This window comes from Gopherus evgoodei, chromosome 2 (genome assembly GCF_007399415.2).
Source record: "Gopherus evgoodei ecotype Sinaloan lineage chromosome 2, rGopEvg1_v1.p, whole genome shotgun sequence".
In the NCBI taxonomy this organism is placed as follows: Eukaryota; Metazoa; Chordata; order Testudines; family Testudinidae; genus Gopherus; species Gopherus evgoodei.
The window spans coordinates 97,374,752-97,399,558 of NC_044323.1; the positions used below are offsets into that span (position 1 = coordinate 97,374,752).

General features: G+C 46.4%; 2 protein-coding genes across 4 annotated transcripts in view; one reads left to right on the top strand and one right to left on the bottom strand.

Moving 5' to 3' along the window:
- Positions 1-64: 64 nt before the first annotated feature.
- Positions 65-6,227, top strand: SEC61G (SEC61 translocon gamma subunit). The gene is made up of 4 exons (XM_030551434.1): positions 65-165; positions 3,362-3,461; positions 4,308-4,410; positions 6,068-6,227. The coding sequence occupies exons 2-4, from the start codon at positions 3,368-3,370 to the stop codon at positions 6,075-6,077; spliced, it is 207 nt and encodes a 68-aa protein (XP_030407294.1). The 5' UTR covers positions 65-165; positions 3,362-3,367; the 3' UTR covers positions 6,078-6,227.
- TPK1 (thiamin pyrophosphokinase 1) overlaps positions 6,070-24,807 on the bottom strand; it is a 539,274-nt gene continuing 520,536 nt past the window's right edge. For all 3 annotated transcript variants that reach the window (XM_030551432.1, XM_030551433.1, XM_030551431.1), the window contains one exon: positions 6,070-7,835. In XM_030551432.1, the coding sequence (XP_030407292.1) occupies positions 7,705-7,835 (131 nt within the window). In that variant the 3' untranslated portion in view covers positions 6,070-7,704. The remainder of the gene's footprint in view (positions 7,836-24,807) is intronic.

A 24,807-nucleotide genomic window follows, 5' to 3' on the forward strand; every position in this document is an offset into this window, starting at 1 on the left:
CTGCCAACATCCCGGCCGGGAGCAGGGGACGACGGCCTGGAGAAGGGGGGCGTAGCGTCGGTGGCGGAAGTGCCGACGTAGTTTCTCGTTCCGGTTCCTCGCCGCGGCTTGGGCAGTTGCTACGTGTCCTTAGCGCGAGCGGTTCGTTCGGTCCCGGAGCCTCAGGTGAGAGCGGCAGCGCCTCCTCCAGTGGGGGAGCAGGCGGGGCCCCCGCCAGCCCCCGGGCTCCCCCCTCCCCCCCGGTAGCTCTGAGGGGGGCGGTGAGCGGGGGGCGCCGTCAATTCCCCCAGGCCCGGGGCTCGCTGAGCTCGTGTCCGAGGGCTGGGGCCGGCCTGGAGCCCGCACGCAGCCAGCCCGTCTCCCCTCCCCCCGGGCCCGAGGCCGCTCGGCTCCGCTCCGTACGTGGAGCGGGTGTCAAGGGAAACGTGAGTCCGGCGAAAGCTTCGGCTACGGCTGGTCCGCGAAATCCCGGCCATAAACCAGCCCCTCCCCCATTCCCTCTGCCAGCTCCACTATCCCCCACCCCCACCCCCGGGGGAGAGCTTGACGAGTCATTCCTCCTCTTCAGGGAGAATCACAGCAGGGTCCTGCTCCCTGACCACGGCTCCTAGGGGGTGTGGTAATACAAATCATAAAAACTAGTGTGACTATATCAAATGTTGGGCCATCTGATTCCACGAGGAAAGGGGCACTAGATTCACGTCTCTCCATGCTTAATAATTGCAGCTGACAGCAGTGTGTCGCCGAACTGCCTGCCCCCTGCTATTGTAGAATGGTTTGCCTTACTAAAGAAACTTCTGATTTGTATTTCATTCAAGCAGATGTGCAAACAAAACTGTAAAACGTAGTAGATTTGTAACTCATTGCACCCCTCTTGCAAGTTAAAATTTTGCAAAGGAATAGGTTTTAACTGATAACTTGAAGATATTTAGTATCCGAGGGGTAGCGGTGTTAGTTTGGATCTGTAAAAGCAGCGAAGAGTCCTGTGGCACCTTATAGACTAACAGATGTATGGAGCATCAGCTTTTGTGGGTGAATGCATCTGATGAAGTGGGTATTCACCCATCAAAGGCCATGCTCCAATACATCTGTTAGTCTATAAGGTGCCATAGAACTCTTCACTGCTTGAAGATATTTGAAAGGTATCACATGGCAGTTGGATCTTGCCCTTTGTAGGTACTAAAACCTCCTTTGCTATCTAGGATTTTGATTAATTGCAGTTAACTCATGCAATTAACTCAGAAAAATTAATAGCCTGTTAAACAATACAAATCCAAATATTTAATAAATTTCAATTTTTCTATTTTTTAAATATTTTTCTAATACATCACAGAATACAAAGTGTACAGTGCTCACTTTATATTTTTATTAAATATTTGTACTGTAAAAGATAAAAAGAAATAGTATTTTTCAATTCACCTGATACAAGTATTTAGTGCAGTCTATTTATTGTGAAAGTGTAACTTACAAATGTAGATTTTTGTGTTACATAACTCACTCAAAAAGCAAACAAGGTAAAACTTTAGAACCTACAAATCCCCTCAGTCCTATTTCTTGTTCAGTCAATTGTTAAGACAAAGAAGTTTGTTTACATTTACGGGGATACTGCCTCCGCCTTCTTATTTATGTCACCTGAAAGTGAGAACAGGCATTTGCATGGCACTTTTGTAGCCGGCATTGCAAGGTATTTACGTGTCAGATATGCTAAACATTCATATTCCCCTTCATGCTTTGGCCACCATTTCAGAGGACATGCTTCTGTGCTGATGATGCTCGTTTAAAAAAAAATACGCATTAATTAAATTTGTGACTGAACTCCTTAGGGGAGAATTGTATGTCTCCTGTTCTGTGTTACCCAAATTTCATGTTATAGTAGTCTCGGATGATGACCAAGCACATGTTGTTCTTTTAAAGAATGTTTTCACAGCGGATTTGACAAAACGCAAAGAAAGGTACCAATGTGAAATTTCTAAAAATAGCTACAGTACTTGACCTAAGGTTTAAGAAGGTGAAATGCCATCCAAAATTTGAGAGGGATGAGATGTGGTGCATGCTTTCAGAAGTCTTAAAAAGAGCAACACTCCACTGAGGAATCTGCAGAACCTGAACCACCGAAAAAGAAAATAAACCATCTGCTGGTGGCATCTGACTCATGATGATGAAAATTAATATGTGTTGGTCTGCTCTACTTTGGACAGTAATCAAGCAGAACCCGTCATCAGCATGGACGCATGTCCTCTAGAATGGTGGTTGAAACATGAAGGGATATATGAATCTTCAGCGCATCTGGCACGTAAATATCTTGTGATGCTGGCTACATGTGGACTTGTAGGCTCTAAAGTTTTACATTGTTTTATTTTTGAATGCAGTTTTTGTACATAATCCTATATTTGTTAGTTCAACTTTCATGATAAAGAGATTGCACTACAGTACTTGTATTAGGTGAATTGAAAAATGCTGATGCTTTTTATAGAGCAGCTACATCTCTACCCCGATATAACGCTGTCCTCGGGAGCCAAAAAATCTTACCATGTTATAGGTGAAACTGCGTTATATCGAACTTGCTTTGATCTGCCGGAATGCGCAGCCTTCTCCCCCCCCCCAAGCACTGCTTTACCGCATTATATCGGGGTAGAGGTGCACTTGTAATAAAAAAATAAATTGATCACTTTACACTTTGCATTCTGTGTTGTAATTGAAATCAATATACTTGAAAATGTAGAAAACAACCAAAAATACTAAATAAATGGTATTCTGTTGTTTAACGACACGATTACTTTTTTAATCGTGTGACAGCCCTAATTTAGATCATGACACACTCAAATGTTTACTGTTTGTTGTTCTGGTTGTAGTTAAAACAAAAACACACCTCCTGGAAGACTATTCACACAACTTATAGATGAAAACTATAATGTGATAGTATATCAGTACGCCAGTTAGATTCAGAATGTATAAACTGGTAAATATAGAAGGAATAATGAAGACAAAAATAGAGGAACACTATGCAGGAGAATGGGAACATCAATAAGCCTCAAAGGATGTAAAAATTGGAAGTCAGAGTTCATGGTTCTTTGGATTGATTACTTGACTGTGCTAACGGGTGTGGCTCCATCTCCTGGGTACAAAATACATTGCAACAAAATATGGATTTTTAACAGCTTTGTAGACTTAAAAAAAATCTAGAATCCTGACATTGTATGTGATTAAATACTAATGTGAAAATGTTAACACTTTAATGTACATTAAATAAGACCAGCAGAAGGGCAAAGGGAGGATTTGCCTCTTTATGTAAGATGTGAAATGATTTTTCAAAATGATTCTTGAAACAATCTGTGTATTAAAATTGACCTTGCTCTTGCAGGCAGTCATGGATCAAGTAATGCAATTTGTTGAGCCCAGCCGTCAATTTGTAAAAGATTCCATCAGGCTTGTTAAAAGATGTACTAAGCCAGACAGAAAAGGTAAAGTATGCAAGAAGGAAGATTAAAGGGAAAAATACCCTAGGGCCGTAATACTCATTTCACTTTAATTTTCTATCTTATGATATTGTCTGAACGCAAAAAACAGGAAGTTCATGTGTTTATAGGCATACTGATGTCTATTCATTTTTCATGTTGACTGATTCTCAATTTTGCACTTGTGTAGCAAACAACCTGTTTTGCACAGTTTTGTCTGAAAAATCATGAAATGCACTTAATTCTGTGTATAACAACCAATTTGAAAGGTTTTTTTTTTCTTTTTTCTGGTATACATCTTGCTGAAGTCAAACTTGTGATAGCAGTATGGTAGTGAGTTTGCGAAGCAGTCTACACAGCTGAAGTGTTCTCAAATGTAAATTGCTTAATTTCAGAATCCTTTTGATAATGGCTTCTATGGACGCTTCACATCCTGATGTTTAGTCAGATCAGATTAATCTTGTGCAGTGTCACTAACTTGATTTTACTTGCTTTCTTTTGGAAATTGAATTCTTTAGTACTTTGTTTACAATATTGTCTGACCTAAAAGTTTAAGTTAGCTAATCTGGCTTTAAGTAATGTGTGATTCTGTATTTCATAATCCTACAAGTATTAATCCCTGGAAACCTAGTATTTCTAAAACTTGGGTTATTTTTAGAAATGAAATAACGGTGTCTGTCTCTGGGCATTTACCATCTAAAAGGCACTTCTAAAGTGCCTTTTATCTTAACGTTGGGAGAAACTTTCAAAGGCACAAATCTCTCCATGGTCATTGTAGTAACCTAATCTATTGCATTTTAAGTGGTAGATTTAAACTTACAGGACTAAAACCTATAACTTCTTAAATTGCAGAATTCCAGAAGATTGCCATGGCAACAGCAATAGGTTTTGCGATAATGGGATTTATTGGTTTCTTTGTGAAATTGATCCATATCCCTATCAACAACATCATTGTGTAAGTAAATCTGATAAAATGGTAATGCCAGTATCAGAACATGAATAACAAAGTGTTCAGAGTTGTATTGATAACTAAGCTTAATATTTCAATGAACACAATCATAAGGCCGTTTTGATATTCATTTATCCAAGTATTTATGTGGCCCCCATCACTATAGTACAGTATAGTGAGCACTTCAGCAACCTTCATCTATATCTTGCAAACATACAGGAGTTTTCAGTAAATCAGTTTTGCTTTCAGATATATTAGTGCTTCAACTTTTGTTTACTAAATAATATACTGCAAAATTTTAGCGCTATTCATTGCACTTGTAGATGAGAGAAGGTGGCCCACAATGTTTAAATACTCCTGGGGGAATTCTTTACCACTGTGCAATGCAGTATTTATGCAGAATTCCATGTTTCCCCTGTGGAATTGGGCCACAGAGCTGCTGGCTGCCACTAGGGGCTGCTGGACTTAGCAGAGCACAGTTTAAAGTGAGTGGTGTGCCCAGCCCAGTGGGGATAGAGGCTGCACATTGTGGCTGCCCAGCTTGAGCCTCATTCTCCTGGAGACAGGAGAGGGCCTGGGAAACTCAGCTCTGGCATAGGGTGAGGAAGAGCAGGGTCGCACCACGCCATGTCCCCTTGCGGGACAGTAAAGAAATTGGTGGTGCATGCAGCTGGGCTCTGGGAGGAGGGGTGTATGTGTTCCGGAGGGGAGCGCAGGTGTCTGGGATCTGGGGACCCCACATAGCCCAATCCAACACTCCTCAGTGGGAACTGGGTCATTAGAGGGGTTCTTTAACTCCTGGGAGAATCTTTTTAGTTATATGTGTTGTTGACAGGTATTCTGAAATAAATTACCAAAATAATTGAAACTGGAATGCTTTATTTGTCAAATAAAACAATATCAATATGCAGAATTTTTTTGGTGCACAATTGCCCCAGGAGTAATTACTCGCTGCAGGTTTAGGCGGTACAGTAGTTTGTTTGGATTTTGCATTCTCAACTTTCCACTTAATTTTTAATTAGAAATTTCACCAAGTGACTTGAACACTTGCAGAGAATGTAGTATAAATGAGGCATATAGTTTTGAGAAGTTAATGTTTTGAGATTGTATTGGAAGAAAACACCCAACAAAGCTAATAAATAATAGTACAAAATACGTTTATTAAAATAAAGCAGTGTTTCCAATATTACATAACTTTTGTACAATATACCACAATTTATGTAGTAAGCTTTTGCATATGAACATTGAAGCTTAAATCAATCTGGTAAGTAGCACTACAAAAATCACGGATAGTGAAGGTTTCAAACACTTCAATTAAGACTTCTTAATTGGTTAAAAAAGCAGTCATTTTGGCAAAGTTATTCTCAACCATTTCCCTAGTAGGGATGCATATTACAACAAAAGTTCCAGGACCCCTCTCCCTTCTAATCAAAGAAAAGAGGGTGACTGTAATCCTCTGACATGTTTCCTGCCCCTTTGGGAGCAAGAGTGGCATAATGCTCAAATTAAGAAAACTCTCTCAGAGTAAAGATGAGATTAAGGAACTATGTAATGTCTGTGCTGTTTTTAAGGCATAGTGGGGATTTAGTTCCAGTTAGAATGGGATGATATAATTTAAGATAGCAGTCTTACTTGAAACTGATCAAACTCTCTTGTTCTACAGTGGTGGTTGAACACTCATCAAGAAGATCTATTACCTGAAGTTTGGAGTGATGGACAATGGGCATGGGGTGGGGGTTTGTTTACTAATATTTCATAAATCTGTATCTTGTTTACTTACTGCTATAAACCAGGTTAAGATTTAAAACAAACTTGACATCTGAGTTAGTCTCATTTTGTTTTACTGACTCTTTGAACTCTCTTGGTTCAGTAAATAAATAACTTGTCACTGTGTGCTGCTTATTGTATGAGATGAGGTAAAGTGAGTGAACTGCCTTTCTTTCTTTCTTGCTTTCAGCAGTAGAATAATTCTTTACATATTTTGGCCCAGCATTAGATGGTACTAAAACCAAAATTCTAAATCCATTCATATTAAACACTAACCTACTGCCATTTTCCTATATTGTGTCTTGTAACTGGGGGAGGGAGACCCTTACAAAAAGGAATGTGCCTTTATAAAGCGTTGTCAGAAGCATAAAGCAAGCTGAAAAGACTTCACTCTAGTCTTTGAGTTGAAGTAACCTTTGGTTTTACTTACAAAAAGTCGGGTAGTTTTCCCAGATCTTGTTCTAAACACCATCTCTTTAAGAGGCAACAACTGAAATACATACTTACAGATCACACTATCAGCTGCGGGCCCTTGTCCTTCCTTACCAAACAGTTTTGGATTCCACTGATGTGTCTACAGTGCTTTTCAAGATGGTGCAGCTTGACACCAACATTAGCACTAAATTTGTTTGTGTTTAGCATCTATTCAATGATGTGGGCATTCTGTGCCACCTTACGCTAACAAACTCTTTACAAGAAAATATAGCAGTTTGGTTATCACAGCAGTCTGTTCAAATTTTACAAATTAATATGCAACTTTATCCGGTTGTTTAAAGAACTTGCATGAACTTCTGTATACAAAGCTCATACAGTTGTGACAAATCTAAACTTAATCTATAAAAGCTTGCACACTAACTATCACTTTATTAGTTTAATGCTGCTTACCTTCTGTTAATTAGAAGTTTGTAAATAGTACTTGATGCTGGAAAGTAGAAGTAAAATGGCAGCACAGAGAGCAGCATTAAAGGAAATACTCAGCCTTCTATTCTAAACTTCACTGCAGCGGTATTGCTGTTTTTCTTTAAAATTTGCAATTAGCTTTTACGTCTACTTCACTTGAGTTATGTTACTAAACAGCAGGGTAGAAGATCAGCCTGTTCTAGTCACATTAAACAGCAAAAGGTTTTCTTATACAAAACAAGAACATACATAATACATCATTTAAAATTTGACTTGGGAACAGATTCTTCAACCACTGATTTAACAGTAATATTAAAACCTAATATGTACATACTCCTGCATGGAGTAAAGTAGGTCAGTCTATGCCCGTTAGTCCCTTCCGTGCTGCTGGTTTAGAAAGTGCATGTGTCCTACACATGGAACTAAAAGGAGATATTCTGTTTTGTCACTATCCTCCTAAAGATTTTTCGCTTGACCAGTTGATCTCCATTGTCTTTCCTTTCCCTCTGCTCCTCCAAAAATTTATTTGTTTTTTTTTTTACTGCTGGCACAGTAATTCTGTTTCTGTTAATGAGTGAAATTTTCCAATAAGTTGAAAGTCTTTGGTCAGCTGAAAGAAAGGCAGTTATCATCTTAAGCATTTTGCTTATTTTTGATACCCATTGTCCACAGCAACGGTTTATCTGTTTCTATGGTCACAACTTCAGAGTCGTCATAGGTATTTGAAGTGCTGACAAGTGTTCCAAACTTTAGCACATGGTTAGCTGTAAACAATAAAAATAATTTAAATAAAGTCCAGGGAAATCTCTTTACAAAGGCATTTAAAAAGCAAACTGCCAAATAAGCAAATGAAGTGACATTTATTTCTGCTCTGGTTAAGGTGGTTTAAATTTCATGTTGACTGCAATGAGGACAATATACTCTAAAAATCTGTATATATATCCCTTTGTCCCCTAAATGTTTATATCCAAACCATTCTTGAATCAATATGTGCCATCTCAAAGGTAATTCTGAGTAAATTTAAAACTAAATCCATCATCTCTACTACAGAATAACAAAGTAAAATACAACCAACTTTAAAGCACAGGCCAGCAACTGACAGTAGCATGTATGTGTTTGAAATTTATTTTTTCTTCATAAACTAATTGAAAATAACAGGTGAGAGAGAATCCTTCATTTTCCACTGTAGGTTAAGTTAAGAATTCAGCTCTGGCTCAGTCATCAGTTCACATTTTTAAAAATACTGGTGCTTTTGAAAGGCAGCTGAAGGAAACAACTTACATGAATCAAGTACTTTTTTGGCCCAGAGTGATTCATAAACAAAATATAGGCATCATCTCCTTTTGGAATGAAGAAAACCCAGGGGTAGAAGAAAGCAGCTGTTTAACAATGCACAGCAATAGTTTAGGAAGGGAACTGAATGTAGTAGCCAACTGAAATTCCTGCAAATCGTAATTACTCAAGTTGGAATTTGGCCAAGGTAGCAGGGTCGATTCCTTTACACTTGCATGAAGTACCATGGGATCTTTAAAGGCCAGTATGATTAAAAGATGAGAAAATTATCATATTCCTTTCCACCAATTTAAAGGTTGGAGTGGGGGCAGGGATAGCTTAGTGGTTTCAGCATTGGCCTGCTAAACACAGGGTTGTGAGTTCAATCCTTGAAGGGGCCACTTAGGGATCGGGGGCAAAAATCAGTACTTGGTCCTGCTAGTGAAAACAGGAGTCTGGACTTGACCTTTCAAGGTCCCTTCCAGTTCAAGGAGATAAGTATATATCCAATTAGAAAAAGTGTACTTGTACCCTTGCCACATATCACCCATGCAAGATGATGTACACCACATACATTGGATCCCTAGTCATTAAAGCTTGTTTCTATTAGAATGATTATTTTAATGTAACTACAGCTGGAACTGAGATACATCAGCAAGGCTCCACATATCAAAGTTTGGGAACCACTATTCTAAGCAATTTCTCTTATAGCTGAGGTGCTCAGGAAGTGAGCTTGTTGGGCCATTTTTGTTCTAGGTCACCTTCCACTGCCAAACTGGCAGCAGTTTTCCAGGGAGAGAAGCAGCTTCTTACATTATATAAATGTGGATTCGCATCTGCCAGGATCAATCTACTAGCTTTTACCTCTATCCACACCTGCGGCAGCAAACCATCTGGAGGGGCGGAAGGGAGTGGGGGAGGGAAGAGGCAACAAAGGCAGAGACTAGGGGGAAGGGGTGGTGTCGAGGAGAGAGACAAGCCGCTGGACAGCCCCAATTCTGACCTGATGCCCAGCTCTAGCTGCTGGCCGCCAGACCCGAGCACTCTGCACCCCTCAGGCTGCCCAAGCCAGACACCATGGGACAGGCACTGCCATGAAACATGGCACCGGAGCCCAGCTGCTGCTGCTCAACATGTACCTGCCAGGTACTGGGCCTGCTGCCTCAGGGGACAGGATGGGGCCCAGGCTCAGAGCCCCCACCACACACATGGGTCTGCCCTCCCTGCGGGTACCTGGCCTGAGAGGATAGGGATGGGCTCCCAGAACTTCTCACCCATTCCTGCTTCCTACGCCCCGGGCTCACTGACTTTCATCCCTTCGCTTCCTGAGCCGTCAGCCAGGCGGCTGGGCTCCTTGGCACTTCATGGACTCTCCATCCCCTGCCAGCCATCGACTTTCCTCCATTCTCCCCCTTCCCTTCTTGCTGCTCCCAGCCTGGTTGGCAGACTTTTTATCCTATTTAAAGCACTCCAGGCTCTGTCAGAAATTGGATTTCCTTTTCCTTGACATGTTGCCTGGCTTCATAACCCCAGCCGAGGAGAAGTGGCTGCGGCTGCTGCGAATGGAGATTGGGGAATGGCTGTGCTTTATAAGCCGCCCAGCGGGCGCTGGGAAGAGGCAAGGTGCCTCCAAAGTGGTTTGGGTCTTGGCTTGGCCCGGTGTGAATGCATCTCTGTCTTCACTCCAGATCCATAGAGCCCTGTGCTATTGTATCTGCATCCACTGCACTATCCTCAAAAATGGTCCACAGATTTGCAGGATTCTATATATAAAGATTATAATATCCATCCATGTGTGTATTTTAAGATCAGTAAGTCCTGTACCAATTTCTGCATAGCAAGAGCATGAACTCCAAGATTATCCCCAATTTCTGCTAAGCAGTATCACTAAGCTAAGGCCTTTGCAGGCCACTTAGAGGAAAATATTTACAAGATGTGCTTATTTTAGCCATCAGTTACATTATTACTAGCTGATGGGTAAAATAAGCACATAATCCACAAAATGGTAGCAGGATCTACATGGCAGGGTACAGAGAGATCTTCAGAACCAGAGCTCAGGAGTGTGTAGAGACCAGCAAGACCCTTTCTGTGGTCTCTACATCCTGTCAATTTATGCAGCAAAAATGCATCAGTTCTGGTGGATCTGAAGCTGGACCCCTCTGGATTTGCATAAGTGGCCCAATGTAAATGAAAAAGTCTTTGCTTTCTGGGAGCACAAACCATGGAAAGTTACATCAATCAACTAAGTAGTGGGCTGCTTTATTTGCAGCCCCAGACCCAAAGAAATTCCCATTGCAGACATGAATGGGGGCTGGGCCATTCACATGTATTGACTGGCTCCTTGCCTCCTGACATAACCTTATTCCCAGATTTGGACCTTAGCGTCCAAAATATGGGGGTTAGCATGAAAGCCTCCAAGCTTAGTTACCAGCTTGGACCTGGTACTTGCTGCCACCACCCAAAAAATTAGAGTGTTTTGGGGCACTCTGGTCCCCCTGAAAAACCTTCCCTGGGGACCCCAAGACCCAAATCCCTTGAGTCTCACAACAAAGGGAAATAATCCTGTTTCCCTTCCCCCCTCCAGGTGCTCCTGGAGAGATACACAGACACAAGCTCTGTGAAACTACACAGAGTGATTCCCCCTCTCCGTTCTCCAGTCCTGGGAACAAAAAGGACTTTCCTATTCCCCAGAGGGAATGCAAAATCAGGCTAGCCAATTCAACACACACAGACCTCCCCTGATTTCTTCCTCCCACCAATTCCCTGGTGAGTACAGACTCAATTTCCCTGAAGTAAAGAAAAACTCCAACAGGTCTTAAAAGAAAGCTTTATATAAAAAAGAAAGAAAAAATACAAATGTTCTCTCTGTATTAAGATGATACAACACAGGGTCAATTGCTTAAAAGAATATTGAATAAACAGCCTTATTCAAAAAGAATACAAATCAAAGCACTCCAGCACGTATATTCATGCAAATACCAAAGAAAAGAAACCATAGAACTTACTATCTGATCTCTTTGTCCTTACACTTAGAAACAGAAGACTAGAAAATAGAACTACTTCTCCAAAGCTCAGAGGAAACAGGCAGACAGACAAAAGACTCAGACACACACTTCCCTCCACCCAAAGTTGAAAAAATCCGGTTTCCTGATTGGTTTTCTGGTCAGGTGTTTCAGGTGAAAGAGACATTAACCCTTAGCTATCTGTTTATGACACGCCCCCCAAATTGCAGACAGTGGGGAAGCTCACTGGCGGCAATTTCCTTCTAGAACTTGAAAATAAACAGATTAATACAACACATGCACCTTTACATATACTACTAAGTATATAACTAACAGACTTTTACATTTTAAGAACACTTTTTAACTACTGGATTCTGGGAAACTCTCACGGGAGAGTGCATCAGCAACTTTGTTAGAAGCTCCTGTGATGTGTTGAATTTCAAAATCAAAATCTTGGAGAGCTAAACTCCAACGAAGAAGTTTCTTGTTGTTCCCCTTGGCAGTATGAAGCCACTTTAGTGCAGCATGGTCAGTTTGTAGTTGGAACCGCCGTCCCCAAACATATGGGCGTAGCTTTTCCAGGGCGTACACAATGGCATAGCATTCCTTTTCACTGACTGACCAGTGACTTTCCCTCTCAGACAGTTTCTTGCTGAGAAACACGACAGGATGGAAGTTGTGATCTGTTGCTTCCTGCATGAGCACTGCTCCTATACCACGCTCAGATGCATCTGTGGTTACTAGGAATGGTTTGTCAAAATCCGGGACCCTGAGTACAGGGTCAGACATGAGCGTTGCCTTAAGTTGGGTAAAGGCCTTTTGACACTCATCAGTCCACTTAACTGCATTTGGCTGGGTCTTTTTGGTCAGGTCGGTCAATGGGGCAGCGATTTGGCTGTAGTGTGGTACAAATCGCCTGTAGTATCCGGCCAAGCCTAAGAAGGATTGGACCTGTTTCTTTGACCTTGGGACAGGCCACTTTTGGATAGCATCCACCTTGGCCTGTAGGGGGTTTATGGTTCCTCGACCCACCTGGTGGCCCAGGTAAGTCACTGTGTTTTGGCCTATTTGACACTTTTTGGCCTTAACAGTTAGTCCTGCCTGCCTGATGCGCTCAAAGACCTTTTCCAGGTGTAGTAGGTGTTCGGGCCAGGAGTCTGAAAAAATGGCCACATCATCGAGGTAGGCAACTGCAAATTCTCCCAGTCCAGCTAGTAGACCATCTACCAGCCTCTGGAAGGTGGCGGGTGCATTTCGAAGGCCGAAAGGAAGGACATTGAATTCATACACCCCCGCATGGGTGACGAATGCTGACCTCTCCTTGGCAGGTTCATCTAGCGGTACTTGCCAGTACCCCTTGGTTAAGTCTATTGTGGAGATGAACTGGGCACGTCCCAACTTCTCCAATAGCTCATCAGTACGTGGCATTGGATAGTTGTCCGGACGAGTTACCGCATTTAGCTTACGGTAGTCCACGCAAAAGCGTATTTCCCCATCTGGTTTGGGTACCAGAACCACTGGAGATGCCCATGCACTGGTAGATGGGTGGATTATACCCATCTGTAGCATGTTCTGGATCTCCCGTTCTATAGCAGCTTGGGCATGAGGAGACACCCGGTAGGGTGGGGTTCTGATTGGGTGAGCATTACCTGTATCAATGGAGTGGTATGCCCGTTCAGTCCGTCCTGGGGTGGCTGAGAACAATGGGGCGAAGCTAGTGCACAGCTCCTTGATTTGTTGCCACTGCAGACGTTCCAGGGTGGTTGAGAGGTTCACCTCTTCCACGCCACCGTCTTTTTTTCCGTCGTAGTAGACACCGTCAGGCCACTCAGCATCATCTCCCTGGACTGTAAACTGACAAACCTGTAAGTCTCTGGAATAGAAAGGCTTGAGAGAATTAACATGGTACACTTTAGGCTTTAGGGAGGAATTGGGAAATGCTATGAGGTAGTTTACAGCTCCCAGGCGCTCTTGGACCGTGAATGGCCCTTCCCATGATGCTTCCATCTTATGGGCCTGTTGCGCCTTCAAGACCATAACCTGGTCTCCTACCTTAAAGGAACGTTCTCTGGCATGTCTGTCATACCAGGCCTTTTGCTCTTCTTGAGCATCCTTTAGGTTCTCTCTAGCAAGGGCTAAAGAGTGTCGGAGGGTGCTTTGTAGGTTGCTTACAAAGTCCAGAATGTTAGTTCCTGGAGAAGGCGTAAACCCCTCCCATTGCTGCTTCACCAACTGTAATGGCCCCTTAACCTCGTGACCATACACAAGTTCAAATGGTGAAAACCCTAAACTGGATGTGGTACAGCCCTGTAGGCAAACAGCAACTGCTGCAACACTAGGTCCCAATTATTGGAGATTCGTTGATGAATTTTCTTATCATGGCCCCAAAGTTCCATTGAACCTTTCCACCAGGCCATTGGTTTGATGGTGGTACGGGGTGGCAACCAAGTGATTCACCCCATGAGTTTCCCACAGTTTTTCCATGGTCCCTGCCAGGAAATTAGACCCTGAATCTGTAAGGATGTCGGAGGGCCAACCTACCCTGGCAAAGATGTCTGTTAGGGCCAGGCACACAGTGTTAGCCCTGGTGTTGCCTAGAGCTACTGCTTCTGGCCATCGGGTAGCAAAGTCCACTAAAGTCAGTACGTACTGTTTTCCTCTGGGCGTCTTTTTTGGAAAAGGGCCCAGAATATCCACAGCTACTCGCTGAAAGGGGACCTCAATTATGGGGAGTGGCTGGAGAGGGGCCTTGACCTGGTCTTGAGGCTTACCTACTCTTTGGCATACCTCACAAGACCGGACATACTTGGCAACATCCTTGCCCATCCCCTCCCAGTGGAAGGACTTCCCCAACCGGTCCTTGGTTCGGTTCACCCCAGCATGGCCACTGGGATGATCATGGGCTAAGCTTAAGAGCTTCCCCCGGTACTTAGTTGGAACCACCAACTGTTTTTGCGGCTGCCATTCCTCCCGGTGTCCACCAGAAAGAATTTCCTTGTATAAAAGTCCTTGGTCTATAACAAACCGGGATCGATTAGAAGAGCTGAGAGGCGGTGGGGTGCTCCGTGCCGCCGCCCACGCTTTCTGAAGGCTGTCATCTGCTTCCTGCTCAGCCTGGAACTGTTCCCTTGAGGCTGGGGTCACCAGTTCTTCCTCAGACTGTGGACTTGGGCTTGGTCCCTCTGGAAGCGATGTAGGTGATGGGGTTGTTTCCGTTGCTGGTGAACCGCTCTCCGCTGGTGCACCTGAGGGTATTTCAGGCTCTGGCTGAGCCTTTTGGGTATGGCTGTCGTGTGCTTCTGCCAGTTCTGGCTCGCTGGCGCCCTCTGGCGTTGAGTTTGAAGATGTGGTTGCACTTGCTGTTGCTGGTTGCTGTTCCAGTTCCGGGCCTGGGACTGGAGATGCTGTGGCTGTTTCAGTGGTAGGCATGGAATCCGGGTCCACTACCTCTGTCTGGGTCTCTGGTAACACAGACGGGGCCTCTGTGGACGGCTCAGGAACAGGAATGGGTCTGGAAGCTTGCCTGGTTTGGCTACGGGTAACCATTCCCACTCTCTTGGCCCGCCTCACCTGGTTGGCCAAGTCTTCCCCCAGTAGCATGGGGATAGGATAATTGTCATAGACTGCAAAAGTCCACATTCCTGACCAGCCTTTGTACTGGACAGGCAGTTGAGCTGTAGGCAAGTCTACAGCTTGTGACATGAAGGGGTAAATTGTAACTTTGGCCTGTGGGTTGATGAATTTGGGGTCAACGAAGGATTGGTGGATAGCTGACACTTGTGCCCCCGTGTCTCTCCACGCAGTAACCTTCTTTCCGCCCACTCTCAAATTTTCCCTTCGCTCCAAGGGTATTTGAGAGGCATCTGGGCCTGGGGATCTTTGGGGTGATGGTGGTGTAATGAATTGCACTCGCATGGTGTTCTTGGGACAGTTGGCCTTGATATGTCCCAGTTCATTACACTTAAAGCATCTTCCATCTGATTGGTCACTGGGCCGAGGTGAGTTACTGGAGACTGGTGAGGTTGAAGAGTAGGGTATCTGTGGCTTTACTTGGGTGGTATGTAGGGTCTTTGGCTGTCCTCGGTTGTAGGGTTTATGGTCTGTGTGCCCCCTGGGGTAATCGTTCCCCTTGACAGTAGCTTTTTTGCTTTCTGCCAGTTCCATCCATTTGGCTCCAATCTCCCCCGCCTCAGCGATAGTTTTGGGATTTCTATCTTGTATGTACCGTGTGATGTCTTCAGGAACACCATCCAAGAACTGCTCCATTTGTATGAAGAGGTTCACTTCTTCCAAGGTTTGAATGTTGTTTCCTGTTAACCAGGCCTCATAGTTTTTTGCAATGTAGTAGGCGTGTTTGGGAAATGACACCTCTGGTTTCCACTTTTGGGTTCTGAAGCGCCGACGGGCATGATCTGGGGTTATCCCCATCCGGTATCTGGCCTTGGTTTGAAAAAGTTTATAGTCATTCATTTGCGGCTTGGGCATTTCAGCTGCCACCTCTGCTAAAGGTCCACTGAGGTGTGGCCTTAATTCTACCATGTACTGGTCTTCGGGGATGCTGTACCCAAGACAGGCTCTTTGAAAATTTTCCAGGAAGGCCTCGGTGTCATCACCTGCCTTGTAGGTGGGAAATTTCCTGTGCTGTGGAGCAATAATGGGCGCCGGGTTGTTAGGGTTGGCTGGCACATGCAGCCCAGCTTTTGCCAACTCCAGTTCATGTTTTCTCTGCTTTTCCTTCTCTTCATTTTCTTTTTGTTGTTTTTCCATTTCTTTTTGTTGTTTTTCCATGTCTCGGCGGTGGGCCGCCTCTTCTTCTTCTTGCTTCCTTCTGTGGGCCAACTCATCTTCTGCTTGTTTCCTTCGGTAGGCCACCTCTTCTTCTTCTAGTTTTCTTTTGTGTGCTGCCTCTTGGGCTGCCTGTTTGATGCTTTCTTCCTTTTCTTTCAGCTCCATCTCTTTTTGTTTTATTTCTAGTTGTCGCCTGTGTTCAGCTTCTTTGATTTGGTCTTCGGCCTCCATTTTTGCCTTAGAAGTCATGATTCCTGCTTTCTTGTGTTGGGGTGCCCTCCGGTGTTTATCTTCTGCACTGCAGGCTCTGTTGCCTCCTGAAGTCTGCCTAGCAACAGTGCTTTTTTCCTTTTCTCTCTCTAGCTAATGTTCAATGAAGGGAAACCAGAAAAACCACTTAATTTGCATGCATATAAGTGCTGGTACTTGCCACCTAATGGGAGGGCTATTGCATGACAAAAGACCCTCAACAGTCTTCTCGCTTAACATGCAAACCACAAACTGCTAGAGAGAGCAGAAAAAAAAAATTCTCTCTGGTTCCCTTTTAAAACCAAACTGTTTCTCTCTGCTAAAAAGCCCTTAGCAGAGAAAAGAAAAATATAATATTCCTACTGGCTTCTGGATTCTGTCTAGATCCCACCGCTGCTACACCATGACATAACCTTATTCCCAGATTTGGACCTTAGCGTCCAAAATATGGGGGTTAGCATGAAAGCCTCCAAGCTTAGTTACCAGCTTGGACCTGGTACTTGCTGCCACCACCCAAAAAATTAGAGTGTTTTGGGGCACTCTGGTCCCCCTGAAAAACCTTCCCTGGGGACCCCAAGACCCAAATCCCTTGAGTCTCACAACAAAGGGAAATAATCCTGTTTCCCTTCCCCCCTCCAGGTGCTCCTGGAGAGATACACAGACACAAGCTCTGTGAAACTACACAGAGTGATTCCCCCTCTCCGTTCTCCAGTCCTGGGAACAAAAAGGACTTTCCTATTCCCCAGAGGGAATGCAAAATCAGGCTAGCCAATTCAACACACACAGACCTCCCCTGATTTCTTCCTCCCACCAATTCCCTGGTGAGTACAGACTCAATTTCCCTGAAGTAAAGAAAAACTCCAACAGGTCTTAAAAGAAAGCTTTATATAAAAAAGAAAGAAAAAATACAAATGTTCTCTCTGTATTAAGATGATACAACACAGGGTCAATTGCTTAAAAGAATATTGAATAAACAGCCTTATTCAAAAAGAATACAAATCAAAGCACTCCAGCACGTATATTCATGCAAATACCAAAGAAAAGAAACCATAGAACTTACTATCTGATCTCTTTGTCCTTACACTTAGAAACAGAAGACTAGAAAATAGAACTACTTCTCCAAAGCTCAGAGGAAACAGGCAGACAGACAAAAGACTCAGACACACACTTCCCTCCACCCAAAGTTGAAAAAATCCGGTTTCCTGATTGGTTTTCTGGTCAGGTGTTTCAGGTGAAAGAGACATTAACCCTTAGCTATCTGTTTATGACACCTCCCACAACTCATTATGCGGGACTATCTCCCTCATCTTAAATCACAAACTAGAGGAGTTGCCATAAATCTCGGGCAAAGCAATCTCTCTGCATAGCCTCAAGAAGTAGGACAGACAAGAACTAGGCCTAACTTTTTAATATACTTATTTTAAAGTAATCCTTCTTCAGGTCAAACCTTCAGTTGCTGCTCCTATAGGCCCTACCCTCACTTTAGTTGCTGACTTGGGACTGTTGAGAGGCTTCTCTCCTCTGTCAGCATTCATTATGGTAGTGTCCAATTCACACAGCCCCTCCAAAATTCTTTCCTAAGTTGCTAAAGGTCTTGGAAACCTTTTGGATCACAGAGGGGTCTGCGTTTTTTACTCCCCTACCCTGCCAGGCACGAATACATTAATTCAACAGGAAACAGCTACTGTGTTGGGTCAAGATCATACTCGCCCAAAATTGGCTACCTATCTTTCCTGTTGTTGTTCGAGATGTGTTGCTCATGTCCATTTCGTTCTAGGTGTGCATGTGCCGACATGCATGGTCACCTGAGATTTTTGCCTTAGCAGTATCTGTAGGGTTGGCAGTGGCGCCCCTTTGAGTGCCGCACTCATGTGCCGGTATATCAGGCGCCACTGACCGTACAGCCTCGGTTCCTTCTTGCTGGCAACTCCGACAGAGGGGCAGGAGGGTGTGTAATAGAATGGACATAAACAACACATCTTGAAGAACAGGTATGAAAGGTAGGTAACCATTTTTTCTTCTTCAAGTGCTTGCTCATGTCAATTCCATTCTAGGTGACTCACAAGCAGTGCCAATGGAGGTGGGCTCAAAGTTCATGGTCTTGCAGCACTGCCCTTCCAAAGCCAGCATCGTCCCAGGCCTGCTGGCTCAGTGCATAATGAGATGTAAATGTGTGGACAGATGACCAGGTAGCAGCTCTACAGATCTTTTGGATCAGCACCTAGGCTAAGAAAGCCGCTGATGACGCTTGCGCTCTAGTCGAGTGCTCTTTGACTACAGCCACACTCGCCAGCTCATAGCAGTATCAGATGCAGGCTGTGATCCAGGATGAAATGCTTTGAGCAGACACTGGGTGACCTTTCATCCTGTCTGCCACCGCAATGAGCAGCTGTGTTGACTTACAGAACGGCTGTGTCTTATCGACATAGAAGGCCAGCGCTCTCTGGATGTCCAGGGCGTGTAACTTGCACTCCTCTTCAGATTTATGGGGCTTCAGAAAGAAAATATCCTGGCCAGTATGAAACTGGGAAACTATCTGGGGCAGGAATGCTGAGTGCAGCCGCAACTGGACTTTATCTTTGTAGAACACCATATAGAGTGGATCTGATGTAAGCGCTCTTATCTCAGACACTCTGCAGGAGGATGTAACCACCAACAGGAACGCAATCTTCCAAGAGAGAAGGAGAAGAGAGCAGGAAGCCAGAGGTTCGAAGGGAGGCCTCATGAGCCTCGACAGCACAACATTCAAATCCCAGGAAGGGACAGGATCCCAGACATGAGAGTAAATATGCTCCAGATCTTTCAAGAACCGGGCCACCATGTCGTGTGCGAAGACCGATCTTCTTTGGAACGAGGAGGAGGGGAGTGTGGAAAACCGAAATAGCAACCAGGTGGACCCTGATCGATCACAGGAACAAGCCCTGATGTTTGAGGAGCAGATAATCCAGGATTACCTGCAGCGAGGCCTGCTCTGCCTAGATGCACCAATCCGAAGCCCAGCGTATGAATCTTTTCCACTTCTCCCAGTAAGTCGCTTTGGTAGAGGGCTTTCTGCTACCCAGCAAGACCTATTGCACCTGGGTTGAACATTCACACTCTTCCGCATTCAGCCATGCAGTCAAGTGCAACACCTCCAGGTTTAGGTGCAGGAGACTGCTGTGGTTCTGGGACAGTAGGTCCGGCCAGAGAGGGAGTTGCAGCGGTGTGGCTACCGAAATGTCTAGCAGCATGCCAAATCAGTACTGAGGAGCCCACTCGGGGGCTATCAGGATAACCCTTGCCCTGTCCCATTTGAGCTTCATGAGGACTCTGTGGTTCAACCGCCCAGCAGGAAGGTGTACATCAGGGCTCCCGCCCATGGAAGCAGGAAAGCATCTGACAGGGAACCCCTGTCCGTCCCCCAGAGCGAACAGAACACATGGCATTTCCTGTTCTGGTGGGACACAAACAAGTCCACCTGGGGAGTTCCCCACTTTTGGAAAATCAGACTGGCTGCCTCCAGAGGGAGCGAGCACTTGTGGCAAGACGAGACGGTCCTGCTGAAGCGATCTGCTAGCACATTCTTGGTCCTGGGCAGGTACGCGGCTATCAGATGAATGGCATGCCGCACACAAAAGTCCCAAAGGTTGAGAGCTTCTTGGCAAAGGGTCAACAACTTGGCTCTGCCCTGCCATTGATGTAATACATTGCGGTGGTACTGTCCGTGAGGCCCTGCATCACCTTGCTCCTCAGGTGGGGCAAGAACACTTGGCAGGCCAGGCGAACAGCATGTAGCTCCCTGACATTGATGTGAAGGGCCAGATCGTCTCTCAGCCAGCATCCTTGAGTGCTGAACTCACCCTGGTAGGCTCCCCAGCCCAGGTATGAAGCATCTGAGACCAGGGTCAGGGCTGAGGCTGCGAAGGTAACACCCTCCAAAACTGTCCCAGGGTTAAACCACCACTCCAGGGATGACAGGATGTGATCCAGCATCATGACTACCCGGTCTAGATCGTGTCTGTTGGGGGTGTAAACCAATGCCAGCCATGTTTGCAGATGCTGGAGGTGGAGCTGGGCACGACTAACCATGTATATACAGGCGGCCATGTGGCCCAGCGACCGCAGGCAGGTGTGAACCGTGATGAGCAGATGGTTCTTCACATGGGAGATCAGGTCCGACATGGTCTGAAAACATCCCTCTGGTAGGAAGGCCCTGGCTCGCATGGAGTTGAGAACCACCCCTATGAACTCTATGCATTGGACTGGCCTTAAGGTGGATTTTTTCTTGTTTATCAACAGGCCCACGTAGTGGCAGGTGGAATGCACGAGATCAAAGCTTCTCTGCATTTGATCCGAGACCTGCCCTTGATGAGCCAATTATTGAGATATGGGAAGACCTGGACCCCTCGACGTCTGAGTAAGCGGCAACTGGCGCCATTCATTTCGTGAAGACCCTTGGGGCTGATGAGAGGCCAAAGGGGAGCACAGTAAATTGGAAATGGCATTTGCCCACTATAAAATGGAGGAAATGCCTGTGAGCTTGGAATATGGAGATATGGAAATAGGCATCCTTCAAGTCGAGGGCAGCATACCAGCCTCCCAGATCTAGGGAGGGGATGATGTGAAATTTCAACTTTTTGAGAGACTTGCTGAGGCGTTGCGGGTTCAAAACGGATCAGAGGCCCCCTTTGCTTTCGTGATTAGGAAATAACGGGAGCAGAAACCTTTCCCTGCCATGTGCCAAGGGATCTCCTCCACTGCCCCCATGCGCAGGAGGTTTTTGACCTCTTGAACGAGTAGTTGATTGTGAGAAGGGTCCTTGAAGAGGGAGAGGGGGTGGGAGGAAGGGGCAGCCATAAATTGCAGGGTGTAAAGTTGAGACACTGTGTCCAGCACCCAACAGTCTGAGGTGACTTGGGACCACGCCGAACAGAAGGGACAAAGATGGTTGAAGAGTAGGGTGGATCCTGGAAGATGACTGGGGTGTCGCTCTCGACCACACTCTCAAAAGGAGAACTTCTGGCCCCCGGGGTGAAGTTCCCTCTGCCTTGACCTCTAGAGTGCCTCTTGCACTGAGCCTAGTGCTATTGGTGCCACTAGCTGTTGGTCCGAGGCGGCGGCTGATGAGAGGTGTGAAGGAGGCATTGCCATAAGCAGCATTACCCACATGCTCAAATAAGGCCTCTGCGCTGGCCACTGGCCGTGCTGCCGAGTCGGTGCTGTTGATGTTGACACGGCCTCAAGTGCCCATTCGTGCCAGTGCAGTCTAGGCAAGGGGCTGAACTAGGCTTCTGTGCTAGAGGAATCTCCTTCTGGTGACCACGGTGGGGCAGTCATGCCTGGGTTTGTTTGCTGACCATTACCGTCAGAGACCAGTGCCCAGAACAAGGTGATTGGTGCCTGTATTGAGGGGACCGGTGCTGGTGCCAGGGGAACCAGGGACAGAATGAAGAGCACTCCCACAAGGCAGGTGATCGGGGAGTGTGCTGAGAGGATGACCGGCAGGAAGGCGAATGACATCGGTAGTACGGAGATTAGCGTCTTCCTCTAGGCAGTCCGCGTTGAGATGACAGAGACCACAAACGTGGCAGCAGTGACTGAGGGCGAGCCCCAGAGAGTCGGGGCTGTGACTCCAGTGATCTGCGGTGCGGTGGTGGAGAGCACTGCTTCATCTTGGGGGATTGGCAGCACACCACTGCTCCTTGAGTAGTCTTAGCAGCTGGCTTGCCCTTGCGGGGAGCCTTTTCTGGTTCCTGAGGCACGTGCTGCGTTGGCGGTGCAGATGGAGGCCTGGGCTTGGCGCTGGGGAAGCCTGTGAAGGTGTCGGTGCTGTAAAGGTGTTAGGTCCCATGCTGCTCCTGGGAGTTGGTGGTGGACCTTTCATGGGGCTAAGGACCCCAACTGGAGAGGTATGAGCGTGCAGCTCCGGAGTGGCCGGGCAGCCCATAGCGGGTCCCTTGCCCGATGTCCCATGGCCCTTTTTGCCTGGTGCCAGGGAGCTACTTTCTCATCTTCTCTTTGGGCACCAGTGATGGGAGTGCACTGTGTACTTGGTGAGTCCTGGCAGGGCTGCACGGAGGCTGGATGCAGGGTGAACTCCATGAGGAGTGCCTGTAGCTGAATATCCTGCTCCTTTTGCATGCGGAGCAGGAAGTTTTTACAAATTCGGCACTTCTCTGTAATATGTGGTTCCCCCAAGTACTTGAGGCATAGGCCTGCTGCAGTCCATGCAAGGCATAAACCCTTGAGCCTGGGACATGCCCCACCTGGGGAGAAGTCCCGTCTGGGACTCTAACTGCTAACTACTAACTAAACTTAACACTAACTACTATAGACAAACTATTGACAAGGCCCTAAGGCGTGAAGTCAGTAGACGAAAAACCTCTAGCCCTTGCAATGTAAGGAAAGGCATTCTGACTAACTCCCATGGATGGTAAGAAGGAACTGAGAGGGCGTAGGGTCAGCAGCGCCTGATATAAAAGCACCTGAGTGCGGCACTCAAAGGGGCATCACAGCCGACTCTATGGATACCGCTAATGCAAAAATCTCTGACGACTGCACATGTGGGTGCACGCACACCTAGAATGGAATCGACATGAGCAAGCACTCGAAGAACACCACAGGTTATAGTTCCAGGAGGGCTGTATCAGACAAAAACTACTCCTGAGGGAATTCTGAGCCAAAAAATTGAAAATTCTGCACCAAAAAAAAAAAGTCTGCACATAATACTTTAAAATTATGCAAATTTTGGCAATGAAGAAATGTGAAGGCTCCATAGAGGTGGGCAATCACCTTGCAGCTCCCCCAGGATATGGACTCAGCGGTGAGACTGCACCTGACCCTGACACAGTGCAAGGGCCAAGCCCACCCCAGAAACTACCTGGGGCCCTGCTCCTCTGCACCAGGCGTACTAAGTGTTGGCAGACAGGCTCAGCCTGGCAGAATCCAAGTGTGGATGGACTTAGTGTGGGGAATCCAGATATGGACTGAGAGGATTCTATGTGGGGCAAACTGGGTGCAAGGGGGTCTGAGTGCAGCGGGGGCCTCTGGATGCACAAGGGTTCATCAAGGGGATTCTGGGTGCAGGGGCAATGGGACTCTGCAAGGGCATCTAGGTGAAGGTGGTTGGCACTCAGCGGGGGGTCTGGGTATGGAGGGAATGGGGTTCGTTGGGGGGGTCTGGGTATCAGGGGCTCAGCAGTGGGATCTGAGTGCTAAGGGAGTGGGGCTTGCTGGGGTTGGGTGGGTGTGGGGTGTGGGTACAGGTGGTTGAGGCTCAGTGGGTAAGTGTCTGAGTGCTCATTAGGGTGGTCCAGGTACAAGGTGGTGGGGCTCGCTGGGTGGGGGTTTGAGTGGAGGGGGCTCAGTGGAGGGTGGTCTGGCTGTAGATGTAGGGGGTTGGGGCTCAGCTGAGGGGTCTGAGTGTAGGGGCGGGGATGGAGCTTGCCCAGGGGTTCTGGGTGCAGGGGGTAAAGGACAGCACAGTAAGGGGTTGAGTGTGGTAGTCTTGGTGAGGACGTTCCTCATGCAGGAGGCCAGGCTTGGTGGGGGGGGGGTTCGGTATGAGAGGTCAAGATGCACAAGAGTTGGGTGGACAGGGGTTCAGCTCCCTGTACAGTGACCCCTCTCCCATGGCTGAGAAGCAATGCAGTATGGACCTTCCTGCAGCCAGAAGAGGTTTCTGGGTGTGGGTCTGACCCAGTCCCAGCTGTTCCTTACAGGGCAAGAGGAAGTCCTGTCCTCCCCAAGCCCAGCCGGGACTAGCAGCTGAGCCTGGCACAGGGTAGGAGCCACCAGCCGTCGATTCGCCCTCCTCTCCTCCCCTCTCCCCCGTGATTTACCTCTCCACCAGCTGCTCCAGGCACCCAAAACAATATGACTGCTCTTACGGCTTCCCTTTGTTTCCCCGTCAGAAGTCATTTGTTCTGCAGGGAAGCAAAGAAATCTGCAGAGGACGCAAATTCTGTGTACACACAGTGGTGCAGAGTTACCCCTAATAAGACTCATGCTACAGTTATTCTTCGATAAAGGCCAGAAGAATGATTGCCATATTTGGGGTCGGGAAGCAATTTTCCTCCAGGGCAGATTGGCAGAGGCCTTGAAGGTTTTAAGTCTTCCTCTGCAGCATGGGGCATGGGTCACTTGCTGGAGGATTCTCTGCACCTTGAGGTCTTCAAACCACAATTTGAGAACTTCGATAACTCAGACGTAGGTTAGGGCACTGGTCTCCAACCTTTTCGTCTAGTGGGTGCCAGACGAAGGACCACTGCAGCGGTGGAGCACCCGCCGAAATGCCGCTGAATTTCGGCGGCATTTCGGCAGTGACGCCTCTCGATGACGCCGCTTGCCATCAACAAGCGGTGTCATCGAGAAGCATCCCCGCCGAAATTCGGGGGCGATGCCTCTCGATGACATAACTTGTTGGCGACAAGCGTCATCACTGAGA